This window comes from Athene cunicularia, assembly GCF_003259725.1.
Source record: "Athene cunicularia isolate RWA chromosome 7 unlocalized genomic scaffold, athCun1 chr7_part1, whole genome shotgun sequence".
Taxonomy (NCBI): Eukaryota; Metazoa; Chordata; class Aves; order Strigiformes; family Strigidae; genus Athene; species Athene cunicularia.
In genome coordinates this window covers 13,898,957-13,912,993 of record NW_020799107.1, presented here as the reverse complement: position 1 = coordinate 13,912,993, position 14,037 = coordinate 13,898,957, and the positions used below count along the sequence as shown (strand labels likewise).

The following is a 14,037-nucleotide window of genomic DNA, read 5'->3' as shown; positions in this document are numbered from 1 at the left end:
AATTTCCTCATTTATCTAAATACAGACCAAACTTGATTCTGACTGATGCAAGGGTTGAGCTTCTAAACTAACCCCGAAGAATCAGAAAATAAAGCACATATCTGGAAAAGAAAATTAATCATTGCTGTTCACATAATAATTATGTTGCATATAAAGACATAGATACTAAGGTCACATTTAGAAACATTTTTCTTGTAGAGGGCTTTTGAGCTACTAAGATTTAGCTTTTTGCTGCCTTCACACTGTAAAACCAGTTCACTCCGGGACCAAGACGACAGATAAAAAATGTTTTGAAGTTTCCCCTTCCCTCCATATAGTGAGGTACACAGAGAACATCACACACAATAAAACTTTTATCAGAACTACTACCAAATCCATCAAGTTAAACACAGTCAGCATTTATTTCTAAAAAAAAAAATCTGATTGATTTAGGTACCTCACTTCTAGCACCTGAAAAATTCTAGCCCAGGTTCCCAACTGTTAAATTTAACAGGAAATGTGTAACAAGTGGTCTTAGTTTGAAAAGATAGACAATTTAAGAAAGTATAGTTCCAGCCATCCAGCAACAAATATTCACTGTAACTTTTAACAATAAATAGTATCAACAGTCTTTAGGCACAGTTAGGAAAGTCCTCCGGCAAATGCATATGCACTTCCACTATTGATCAGGGATCTGTTTCTATTCTAGCAGAGCTACCTTAGCTACATATAGACATGGGCCTTTTTAAAAGGTGTCATATTCTTTATGACCTTCCACAAAACAACTGTAGAATAAATGCATATAGCGGAACCGAAATTCTCTTCAGTTTTAGGAATCACAAAGCAAGCATTGCTGCTAGAGATCTTTATTTTCCTTTAACAAAATACACAAAGGCACAAAATTCACTTATATCTTGTCATTATTGTACAGGTATAAATAGTGCTTTGTATTCAAGTACAATCAAGTGCAGAGCCTTTCTATATTTTATGTAAACACAAAACAGTTTTGTATGTACGTGCCTCTGGTTCATCTGCAATGTAAATACCAAAGCAGATGCCATTTATCTGAGTGCCATTTAAACTGAATTCTGTCAAAACTTAGACAATGAATAACATTAACACCACTGTAATGACACTTCCATATGCTTAAGTCAAATGTCAGATGACACTTCAGCTTGTAAACATCTGTGTATTTAAAATGTACTCAATTCATTTTAACAGGGAAGCATTAAAAAGTATCTTAAGTTCACTAGACCAAACTTACTAGGGCAGTTGCTGCCAGTAATTGTTCTTTATGTGTGACAGCTAAAGAGATGTCAAATTATAGGTCACCCTTAGAAAAGCTTATACATCTACATTTTTTTAATATGCAAACTGAACAATGGCTACAACTGTTAGACTTCAACCCACTATACATTCTGTGTGTTAACTTAAAGACACATGCTTAATTTACAATACTCACTTTTACACATAGCTTTGACATACTGTGGCAGTTGAGGCAGTTTAAGCTCAAGCGAGATTTTTAAGTTGTACCATTAAAAAAAGCTCACCTGAATAGTAACAACAGGCATGAACAAAGCTAAAAACTAGCTACAGAAGGCACTTGAGTACTTTATTCTGCTTTCCCTAAAGATTCTTCACTTTGTTCAGCTGAAATAGACTCCGAGATAGACTCTTCAGATGTTGAAATGTTTTCTGCTTCTTTTTCAACTTCTTCAGCTATCTTATCATTTAGCTGCTCAGGACTTGGTGCTTTATCATCTGCTTCATTTGTCTCAATCTGGGCCATGTCTTCTTCAGATTCTGTGAAATAAAAATTATAAAATAACCATTTCAAGAAATTAAGGAGGTAGCTAATATTCTTAAAAAGCAAAGAAAATTTTGCAATCACACACAGGTTTTGAGTAGTCACCACATGAAGTTCTCAACTGCTAAAACCTCTTATTTTTCTAACAAGAAAGTCACAGGTAAACCTGTAAAATCTAAGAAAAAATACTACAAAAAAGAGTTCAGATCCCACTATAAAATTATTATGTATTATTTGTATATGTTCACCCTCAGTAGAATCTTTCGAACCTTGTCCATTAATGTGACAGTGTCAGAAATAAGACATGATGGTAATTCAGCTTTAGCTTGCTAATGGAAGTTTTACCAACTGTATAGCTTTTTCTGTAAGAGTTCAATCTGTACACAGAATATAAACACTATCTGGTAGATACTACTTTAAATGTAAGGAGCCAGATAATCAGAAAAAAAGATTATTTAGTTCTCATCTCAAAACAGCCAGAGAATATTACTGTGTATTGTCAATCTTCCTACAGGAATTGTAGGAAGGATACACAGAAGTATCTTTACTCTCAATCTGGAAAGGGAGTTTCTTTCATAATAGGCATATTTTGAAGATCGGTCAAAAGTATTTATCATAAGTACTACCTCTGAAGTAGTAAATTCTAGCTTCACAACAGTATTTCAGTAGCATATGAGAAATACAAGATAGTCACATTTTGAAGTAAGCATAAGCACTGAAAAACTAAACATTAAGTGTTACACTAAATGACACAAAGGTACTGTAGAATGATACTACTCATGGCGATTTATTTATTGACTAGTATTAGGCATACTGTGAAGGCAAACAGTTTGCAAAACTGATGCAAAGTTACAGCTCAAAAATGTTAACCTTATCAAATGTTTGTAACTTATTTATCAAAACATGTTGGGTGTCTGAACGTAAGCAGACTGCTTCAGGTTGCTATTTCACAGAATCAAGCAGGGCTGAAAGTTTTAGAACCACTGCTCTGGCTTCTTGGGTCACGACTGACAAGAGTAGCTGCTGCATACCCTTATCCAGCAGACCTGGTAAAACTGCGATCTGTCATCAAGAACTTGAGACCCCTCTTCCCACACAGAGCTCCATATAGCCTATTCCAGACTCCAGACTGTTCAGTGCAGCCCAGCGTCTCCATTTCTTCCCCTGACTTGATCTTCCATCTTAGCAAGTTTGCAAACAACTTACCTCCTGATTCAGCTTCCTTCCCTGCTTTCTCAATCACACACTACTCAACACCTGCCCTGGCTTCTTGTTCCAAAATTTCTCTGGAGCCATCTGTCAGATGCTCAATCCTCCTATTTCTGTCCAAGCAAATTAATGTTCCCAGTTTCTTTCCAGACTATCCCACTCTCCCTTCCTGCTTTTCAATTTCCATCTTGATCCCATCCCAGCCTGTGCTCAATCTTTATCTCCCAACTGTCAGTTTTCTTTGTCTCATCTCTGCATTTTTTCTTCAGTCTTAAATTCTATGAATAAGTTTGTGCCTTTTCCTGCTACAGTCCCTCCACACTTGAGTTACATTCCTTCTTTAAATCTGCTGCTCAGGCGCCAAGTCAAAGGAAGTACAGGATGTGAAGACACAACTCCACGCCCTCCCAAAAATCATTTGTAGCATAGCCCAACCATTACTTATTTACAGAGTTTCAGTCCTGCAGTCCTCAACTGAATGATGCTTAGCACTCTGCAGAAGTGACTCGTTCTTAAATCTTATTAAGGTAAAGATACTATTCATTCAGTCTGATCAGGAGGATGCCATGCATCAACAACATGTTTAAGGACAGTCCCAAGGACAATCAGCCACTAGTAGAATCAAGCAGAAGCTTCTAATGAAAAGGAGAAAACCTGATCGAATGCATGTCCTAACTATCTGTATTCAAAGCAACAGGAGAAGGATGCTGCTTTCATTTTTATATTCTGCTAAAAGGTATGGAGACTCTTCGTTAAGAAAAAAAACTGTCAGGTATTATATTACTTTTCCTTTCATCTTGCTCTTGATGAAGTTTCATTAAACTCTTAAAACTCTAACATATACAGTTAAAAAATTTTCATGGAAATTTCTGGTCTAATAATTAAGTCTGACAAGGTTACAAGCAACTAAAGAGTACGTCCTTTACGTAAGTATTCAGGGCAACCACAGTAAGTGGTGCTACTAAGTCCAACTATAAACATAACCAACCTTCATTAAACATATACAGTGATTTCATTTTAAATACACCAATTAATTGAAAGCCTGCCTAAAGTCAACTTGATCTCAGTATTGCATGATTTAAGTCATTGTAAGAGCAGTAGCTAACAAGAGACCACTCTATGAACTTTAAAAGATGACAAAAGAATATTAAATGTCCTTGATGTTTAACACTTAATCCATGATTTAACTGAAGAATACAGCTACACATACATGAATTCAACAGCAAACAGCCCTATGCTGGCCTGAGGCAAGTTTAAAGAGCTGTATCAGTGCAACTTTAAAAAGCCTGCTCCTCGCTCCAACAGTCCATTTCCCCCCTCCAAAACTCCTGCTGAATGCTTAGTACTTAGAAAGCAGATACATATGTACTTCATTTTAAGTAGTCAGTTACCCCTCTTCTTGCAGAGAATATTTTACTGCATAAGCAGTTAAATCACAATGCTATATCACTATTAAAGTAGAACATGTGTGTACCATGCAGAAATTGACAAAACATGGTATAAAATGATTACACTAAAATATAGCCACTTTACTTATACTTTCAAGACTTTGGGGACAAGTTTTCTTCACTACTGCAGCTTGCCATCAGGACAGACCTTCACACAGTGCTGCATGTCTCAAATATCTTTAAGGAACACGTGCTTCAGAGTGGTCTGCGTTCATGGCTTTGATATCATAGAGAGCTATTTGTGAAGCCTTCAAAAATGCCAAATAACAGCAGAGCATTTGATTCCCTGTACCCATTATGTCCTACCAAAAAGGCAAGTTACACTGTTCAAAATGAATTGTGGTAGACTGGAAATATAATACATTTTTAAACCAAAAGAACTTGTTGACAAGTCATTAAACTCCAGGTGAGTTGACCCACATCTACTTGAGAAATCAATTAATTCTAGCCATTAGCTGAACTAAGGAAAGAGCACAGAAGGCATAAACTCACATCTCTGAAAAGGAAACAACGGCTTACAAAAAACATAGTGTGTGGTCATGATGTCCTATGAAAGCAGAGCATATCTGGTAAAATGGCAAGCCAAATCTCTGAAACAGAAAATGTCCTCAGTCCAGTTCTTTTAATACAAAAAACCCGAACACTGAACTCAGACCATTTAGACCAGAACAAATACCCAAGCTTATTTCTTAGTCCTTTGCCCTTAACCAGCTTTATGCCTAGACAAAGCTTCTGCACCATCTGTAACACTTGCCCAGAGCCAAGTTCTACTTTTGGTAGAACTTGTAAATAAGCACACACTTGAAGCAGCATTATTTCTGGAGGACAGCATTACTGTGAACCCTTCTGTTGAACAAACCAAGTTTCTGTATCTGCCTTTTAAGTGGAAGTCCTTTCAAACTAAGTAGCAGTTGCTGTATTCCAAGAATCCTTAGAAGTGACAGAGCATTAAATCATTATAAAATATTTCATCAAGATGGTCAAGGAATTCCATAAAAATCTGGAGACAACACAGGAAACTGTCTCCATAAAGTGCTGATCACCATGGTGAAATCTGAAGTTCAAAGGCATCTAACAAAGACCTCTGAACATCAGCACCAGATATTCACCACAAAACGTTGCCACAGTCAAGTTCTGTATCAACCTTAAAAACACTTTTAAATGCTAAACCTGAATCAAGAACACAGTGTAACAGTACCAAATACAGGCAAGGTAAAAATTAATAAAGATGATAAAAGTGGTTCCTGTTGGCTTTTTCAACAGGATTCAAACATTAATAGTTTTAGGAGAAATACATAAGAGAACCAACTAGCCTTTGATGACAAAAAAAATGAGTCATTTAATAAAAAGGTAAGAAAAGAACTGAAGCAAATTGCTTTCTTCTGGTACAAAAATCTCCCAAATTACTCTGCTGAACAGGGAAGCAGGCCATTTATGCCAGTAATCTGCATCAGATTGACAGTTGATAACTCCATACTTCCAGAGGATTAAAAAAATCCAAGGTTCAGTGCCAACAGCACTCCCCATAACCATTCTTCAGATCTCTTATCCACAGGAGTCGCATGTAACATGTTTGTCACTGCATGAGCACACAACTGAAAAAGATTCAGCTTCATGCTCTACTCATTAGTAGAAGTAGCTCACTAGTAAAAAAAAAAGATTTATAACACTTCTGTATCACATTAAGTTGCAGTTTCTTCAAGCTATACAGCTACAGTTTAAATGAGTTACTGAAGAGTTGGATCTCCCAATGTTGTCAACGTTGTGCGCCAAGTGTGAAGATATTCTCTATTCCTGCTATGACAGCAGCTATATTACTGTAGCGAACAAAAGCCTTCCCCAGATCTACACCTCAATGATAGCTTCATACCTTAAACTTACAATCAAGGAATATGTTCATTTATTAACAAAGCCCAACTGCCTGTAAGCAGTTATGTTTCAAATTAAGGTTCTGATGGAAAAAGTGATTTACTGAAAATTATATTTTCTCATTCATAAGAGATTACTTCGTGGCAAGTCACAGGTAGTTAATGCACAGTGACAAACTGATAGGGTAGCACTGGCCTCTTCTACATCAACAAGACATTTCTCAGATATTAGTTACGTAAAATATTAAGACATACTCTTTGTGGCTGCTTAGTAATTATCGAAACAAAGGTTTCTATTACCTTGAAGCTGAAATATTCAGAAAAGATCAGAAATTTAAGCTAGATAAAACTAAGAGTCAGTATACTGTTACTTATTGTCCCTTCTAAAAAATTTCACCAAACACTACCTAGCAGAAAGAGAACCAGAGAACAAACCCCAAGTAGTCTCTTGTCATTTTTAAATAAGGCAACACATTGATACAAGACCACACTAACAAAACCCAAATAATTTTCAATATTAAAGATAGATTGGTAAAATCACATTTACTGCAATAAAAACATCCTCTTTTTTACCCTGAAATACTTAATAAAATTCTGCTCTCAAAAAAGCAAGTTATTTTGTAGAATTGTCACCCCTGCATCTCAAGCGCCTGATGAAAATCTCACACTAATTCTTAAGGTTTTATATTTTTTACAACATCTATAAACTGACTCAGCACCTCAGACCCATTAACAGCACAGTTTGATAAACATTTCCTTCAATGACACCACCAGCTTAATCAGCACGCCCCTCTCCCAAAACCTCTAAGAACCTGCAGTTATGGACAATGCTCAGAAGCCCTCAAGACACACACCTCCCAAGAGCTCAATATCTATTTTAAAGGCTTCTCCATTTGATTCTCAGAGGAAAATAAATAGAGTTTTGAAGATCCTGGTAATAAATTATGTCTTTTCCATAAGAATCTTCCAACTTTAAAAGTAATCAAGAAGCTACCAACCTACCCTCCATTCACTGAAAACATGACTAGAGCATTTGAGGACAAAGATGACATTCACATTGTCTTCACTTGATGCAGCTGATTTCAGTCTTCCTGAAATACTTATTAGTTGTCTTAATACTACTTTTAATGAAGAGCACTGTGGCACAAGAAACAAAACCAAGTTTCCCTCTTAATGCACCTGCAGACCACACCCAAAACCAGCTACAGTTGTGTATTGCTACTGCTTCCCTACAAGTCTCACGCAGTCTTCTCATGACAAAAAGTAAAGACCAGCACCATTTTGTATTCCCTGTTAAAGATAATTAAGCAGAAACGTTCCTTCTGTTACACTCTTGACAGTTTCCCACAGTTTCCAGCCTGAATCTCAGGGCTGTACACTATTCAATAGCTTCCCCCATGATCCCTGTTCAAACAACTACTCAATAGCACATCTAACTGGAGATTCTCTGGTTTTAAATTATAATTTCTGGAGACTTTTAAACACTGAATATCTTCCTGTTGGCTGCACACCAGATGCCTACTGTATCTGCAGACTATAAAATGTCTCAAAAGGAACTACGTTAAATTAAAATTGACAATTTGTCTTTGAACTCCCTGAAATTAAACAAGGCAGTTTTACTAGATTTTCCTGCCCTGAGGAAAACAGCAAAAGGAACAAAGGCAGAAATTCCAACACACCTCAATCAAATGACCTGCTGAACACAGTGAAAGTTAACCACTTCGGGACATATTCCCTTCTTAATCGTTGCTGTAATTTACAGTGCTACCTGTTTATCAGTGAAAAATTCTCTTATGCTATCATTTGCATGAGACATATTGCCTAATATGAAGAAATTTTACGGTACAGGATAGAAGACAATAGTATCAACAAGCTAAGCTAAAAGCAAGCACAAGAAGAACTGAAAAAAATTATAAGCTGCACCCACTACAAAGTCAAGATAGGCTACACTATTACAGCTGGAAGGGACCAACAACAATTATCTACTCCAATTGCCCAACCAATTCAGGGTTGACCAAAAGTTAAAAGCATTTTAAGGGCACTGTCCAAAAAAACACTGACAGGCTTGGGGCATTGACCACTTTCTTATGAAGCCTGTTCCCGTGTCCAAGTTCTTCAGTTCTTACTTTTATAAAAAACTTCATCTAAACAGAGCTAGATGAGAGGGGAGGATTTCATTAAACATTACAAAAATAGCAGACTTCATGAGATTAGCACATACCTTCTATCTGTTGAGTCTCACAGGGCTTTCTCTCTTGAGGTTCTAGAGGCTCAGTTTCAGATCGCAGTTCTGTAGATTGTTTTTTTTCAAAACTGAAGTCTGGAAGTCGTGGGGCCTGAGGTCTAGTCTTTCTTGCAGGATTCAAGAAAAAGCAGTAGGCACACCTAAATGCTACACAAAAGCACAACCAATAAGTAGCCTCACTAATTAATTGCACATTTCACCTTTATTCCTACACTACATTCTGACTGTCCAAAATACTAAAACCGAAGAATTAAGTGACTAATCAGTACCTGAGAGTACCTCCATCAAATTTACCCAACTTGTTCCATATATCTCCATTTTTAACTTCAGCATAGTTTGCTTCCTAAAAACCTGCTTGCTTTCAGCTCTGCTGCACTTATGAGTAATGCCCACCACTGTGAAAGATTTGACCACAATGAACAAAATAAGGCAATTCAGTACCACCAGATGTTGTCACATGGTGTTCTTCTTTCCTACAAAAGAATTAAGTTGACAAATGATTTTTTTTTCCCCCCTTAAGATGCCACTTTCCTCACCCTTTGAGTAAGGAGATGCTATAGATTCTGCAAGGTATGTGTCACTCTGCTTTTTGAGAAGTATTCTGCCTCAGTATTGCTTAATTAAGAACAGGCAGTTTTATTCCAGAGTAGTAATGGGTATCACTTAACAATTAAATGCATATTTCCCCCCCCCCCCCAGACAAGGGGGGAAGTGGCAATTTCTTGAACAACTGAATTGTGAACTCATTTGAGCTGACATACAGACTACATATCTTTGGTTCCACAGGAAACATTCAGCTTATTCTTACAATGATGTATATTTACTCACAAAATTAAGGAAAACAAAAATTGAATAGAAGATCTATCTAAGGTTCCCTCATTTCTTAAGCATCAGGCTTACACTTGTGGTAGAAAGGAGGCAAAATAAAACATCTGTGTTCAATAAAGACCTGTGTCTGTCTTAAGTTATTGTCAGCCATAAATTCACATATAGCCCCCTAGGGCTTGTTTCCACTCCTTTTCCGATACCTCCCCAAGATCTTCTTGCCAAAGCAAAATTTTGTTTAAGTTCTGGTAAAAAAAGAGGCACACTTTAATGTCAGATAGTTTCTCAATATAAAACCCTTCTGAGAACCATTCATAGCCAGTAGCAATTCTCAGGGATGTATTGGAGGAGGCTTATTTCTACCGAATAGTTTTCTACACATAAAATCCTTGGCCTGAAGGTTGCAATAAAGCACTTCTCTAAGTCTTGAAGTGAATCTTAAGATACAGAGTAATAAGTTACCATAAAACTGTTCCCATATGAAGTGGCATTTCACAGTGTCAGTTAAGTACTTAACTGCAACCAGAATGAAGTATGATGCATGTTAGTTATGAAACATAAGCCTACTAATACAGTCTGCCACAGATTAGCTCTTACCTATGTATTCAAACTCCTCCTTCAAAGCCATACCATTGTGAGAAAAACATTGCTGGCATATAAGGGCATACCTGGAAAACATGAATAATATATAATTACAGACTTCTAAGTAATAACACTGACACAAGATTCCTTTTACCTTAGATATCGACTAATAGCTTAGATATTTATGCTTAAAAAGGTCATTTCCACAGGGAAATTATTCTTTAAAGCAAAATAAACCTATACATTACATAAGTTTTTTAAGTTGGTTTAAAACCAGTGAAATATTCTTAGCCACAGTTTAAAACTCATGGCTGAACATATTTTTAATATCATCATTGTAAGAAAATAACCCCCAAATTAAGTTTATATTTCATTAGCATACAGTCAACATGAAAAGTGACCGTTGTTAACATCGAAGTTCTGATATGCTTGAACAGTTCTGAAAGCAATCTGAAAGCATTTATAATGGTGCTTACTCCTGAAATAATCTGAAAGCTGAAGTGCTAAAATAATCAAATTACTTTTTCTAGTTCACAAATATAATTCATTCACACACTTGAGCACAGATTTCTCTCTTTGTATCAAATGGCTAATACCACCCAAGTAGAGGTTAATTCTGTCAAAAAGTTACCAATTTTCCTACAAACAAATTTCAGGTGAAGCCCTAAGGACCATTTCATTTTGAAAATTTCAGACAAATTAATTTACAATTCCTTTAACCTTGACACTTCTGACTTGGGGAAAAAAAAAGGTTAAGAAACTTCCTATCTCTTAAGTGTTTAGGTATTTCCTTTAGCAACATTTTACCTGTTCTGAGGACCATCGCCAACCAAGTATTCAATAACTCTGTCCACAACTCCTCTTTCTCGAGGAAGAATAGGTCTTGCTAAAGGAGGACCTGGAGGATGAAGACCTAGGAAGACACAAACTATGTCAAAACTATTTTCAACTACATTATTATATATGATATTTCACTGTGCATACTAGTGCAATAAAATAATTGCACCTACTTAATACACACAACCACATTTCTCAGTCCACTAAAAAAGCTGAAAGATATTTACACCCACAACAGTTGAAAGTTTCTCTTCTGCTCCCTTAGCTTATAATCTTATTAAATCACTACTTTTACACCTTGGATATGTAATTAAATTTGTAATTCCTAAGGAACTAAAGGCATTAATAGTATTTAATGGTTACTCACAAATAGAGGCTTTTTAAGCAAAGAACAACAACCACCTTGAGTTTTCTTCATACACTCTCAACTCTGCATATTCAACACTTCAAGTTTATGCCAATAAATCTGGTAAAATCAATTACAACAGTAGAAGTAAAGATGTTACCAAAGAAGCACCCACTGGTTTCTGTGTTATTATACTGAATGAGCATGTCCTCAGTGTCTGTTCAGTTTAAACTTGTGCAGCCATTTGGCATTTTGGTAATCCCCCATTTAAACAAAAGTTGGATATTTTCAGATTTATGCTTAGTCAAAGAAACCAGAGGGACACTATTAAGTATCAGTTTTCAGTGAGTCACATGTGTTTAATGAACTACTGTCAAATTAAAACTCCATTAACAACAGGTGACAGTAATAGTTGGCACTCTGTTCACAATGGCAGTTAAAGCAGACCAGTGGCATAAGCTTGTCCTTCCACAAAGTTTTAAAACATCTGGTCTATCGTACAAAACCACCGCAAGCTGCCAGTTTCCATTTATGTAGCTTTAAGTTCTTATGTCCACCTTCCTTTCCAGCCTTAAAACAGAAGACACTAGACATAACGAGCAAAATATGATCTGGTAAGGAACTGTCTGAATCACTCAGATGTGACCACTGAAATAACTAGATAGGAACCTTCTTCCCAAGGCCATGCTCCTGGCCAAGAGACATTTTACACAAGCACAGGAGGTATGAAGTTAAAGTACTTGCAACAAACAGATACCAGACAGTCTTGAATGTGAGAAAATTAAGTGAGCACTTGAGAGGAACAAGGAAGACTTAAAATGTATTTCCGTAAGACCATTATGAATTACATTCAAAGGCCACAAAAAATGATGTTTGAGTAAGACAAACCAGTCCTTTCAGGTCATTGAAATTGGGGCAAAACAATCAGCTTCAAGCCACCTGAAGACAAATTATGAAACCTGACAGATAAGACTCAGTTTAACCCAACAAAATTACTTATAATAACGCAAAAGTCCTAATCAAGCTCAAGATAGTTAAGAATGTTAGACAGAAAGAGTTCAGCTAATATTAGCAGGTTTCATACTGAGATGAGCATATGGTAATGTGAAGCCATGCAAGAATCAAGTACACTTAATCCATTGAAGTAAAATTCTCAAGATGCAAGAAGTGACCACTGTTTTCTCAGGGAAGATTTCTGACTTGTAGCTATTCTCAGTATATTTGGTAAAAACAGATATACAAAAGACATAGCTTAAAAAAAAAGATTTTTAGTGACCACAGATGCAGCTTTCAATTCTCTTTTCAAATTGCTGTATGCTTCCAGTGTTTTTCTCAGGAAGATATGTTTCACAGAATCCCACATAATGCCCACTAAACAAAGAGGAAGCTAACAGGTAAAGCAAACTAAACCCACTGTCTGAAGATGAAAAGAGGATTTTAAAAAGAATTCAAATAAAGGACTTGCAGGAGAGAAGTTTGTTGCAAGTTGAACTAGTTCAGAAGGACATTTAATTGAAAGATACCATGGAAAAAACAGTCAACTTCAATCTTGTCTTCTGAGCAGCTTTACCTTTCTTGTAGCACCTTAGCTGGGGACAGCACCAGGACATGCACAGCCCTTACAATACAACCGATACTCTTTCATAAACATATACACAAAAATAATATGTACCTCTTAAGTAGAGCATACACAAGTAAAGACAACAGAGCAAGTCATACTATTTGATAAACTGATCCAAGATGGACTTTAAGTTTAAATATAGCATTAAATGTAATTGACAGCAATTACCATCTCAAGCCTTCTACCTTTTAACCTTCACAGACTGGAGCAACAAAGAAAGAGTAACTTATGGCAGAACATGCTACACTGTGGTAAACTTCAAGCTGAATGTCATGTACAGCTAACCTCCAAACTCTGTGGCAAACATCAGAAGCACTACAGGAATCAAACATTTTCAGGAGTGCTCTCAAAGGGCTACACACAGAATGAGACTAATCTTGTCATTAAGGCTGCAATATTTCTAGCAAGCACCCTCTCAAAACAGCTCTCATCAATACTAGATAATTGACCTAAATGGACTGTCCTAATCTTTACAAGCACAATAAAATTTGATCACAAAATGCTACAATTTACAACTCTTCAATAAGCAGAAAAAAATTTCATGCTCAGTGCAAATGTTTAAAATAACCCTAATTTTCACAAGCAAGAGAACTGAAATCAGGAGATATCAATCAGTGAATGCATTCCCAAGTTATTCCTGTATTCTGTCAACAAGCATGAATCCAGACTTAGTAAACCCTCACAGCAGCAAGGTAGAACAAATTCAGTGCAACATGAACTGGACCTAGTGCTTTGTATTCTAGATTCTGGTAAAGCTGTCCAAAGAGTTCAGGCAAAATGTATTTCCTAAAGCTCCACAAAAACCTTCAAGATCCAATACTTCCCTAAAAAAACCTGAATGGACAACATCTGACAGATGTGAAGTAAAGATCTGGAGCACTGATATAATCTGCAATAAAATTAGAACTCCAGAATAATTTTGAGAATACCTGGCTAACACTCAAACAGGTATTTAGCCCTATATTCAAAAGACCAAATTTTCAGGACCTGTGTATCACCAATATATGAAAAGCTTCTAGAAGTTAATATACAAGGCAAAAATTAACTAAAGTTACCTAGAATGAAACATGACAAGGTGCTCCAAGAACAACTTCAATTACCTGCCTACTAATAACTCAAACCAACCATCTTAGTTCTCATGCTGTTACGGACACCAGTAATTAATATAAACATCAAAAGCAATCATTGTAGAAAGACTGGTCATTTCTGCAAAGCTTGGCAAACTCTCAACTACCTGCTGGTTATTAATTTTCAAACATATGGGAGCTCT

At 36.3% G+C, this 14,037-nt stretch overlaps 1 protein-coding gene across 8 annotated transcripts in view; it reads right to left on the bottom strand.

The window, feature by feature from the left end:
• Window positions 1–829: 829 nt before the first annotated feature.
• Window positions 830–14,037, bottom strand: part of LNPK (lunapark, ER junction formation factor) — a 41,037-nt gene continuing 27,829 nt past the window's right edge. For all 8 annotated transcript variants that reach the window (XM_026853138.1, XM_026853140.1, XM_026853139.1 and 5 more), the window contains exons 10-13: window positions 10,771–10,876; window positions 9,979–10,049; window positions 8,533–8,703; window positions 830–1,782 (exon numbers count right to left, since the gene is read on the bottom strand). In XM_026853138.1, the coding sequence (XP_026708939.1) occupies window positions 1,592–1,782; window positions 8,533–8,703; window positions 9,979–10,049; window positions 10,771–10,876 (539 nt within the window). In that variant the 3' untranslated portion in view covers window positions 830–1,591. The remainder of the gene's footprint in view (window positions 1,783–8,532; window positions 8,704–9,978; window positions 10,050–10,770; window positions 10,877–14,037) is intronic.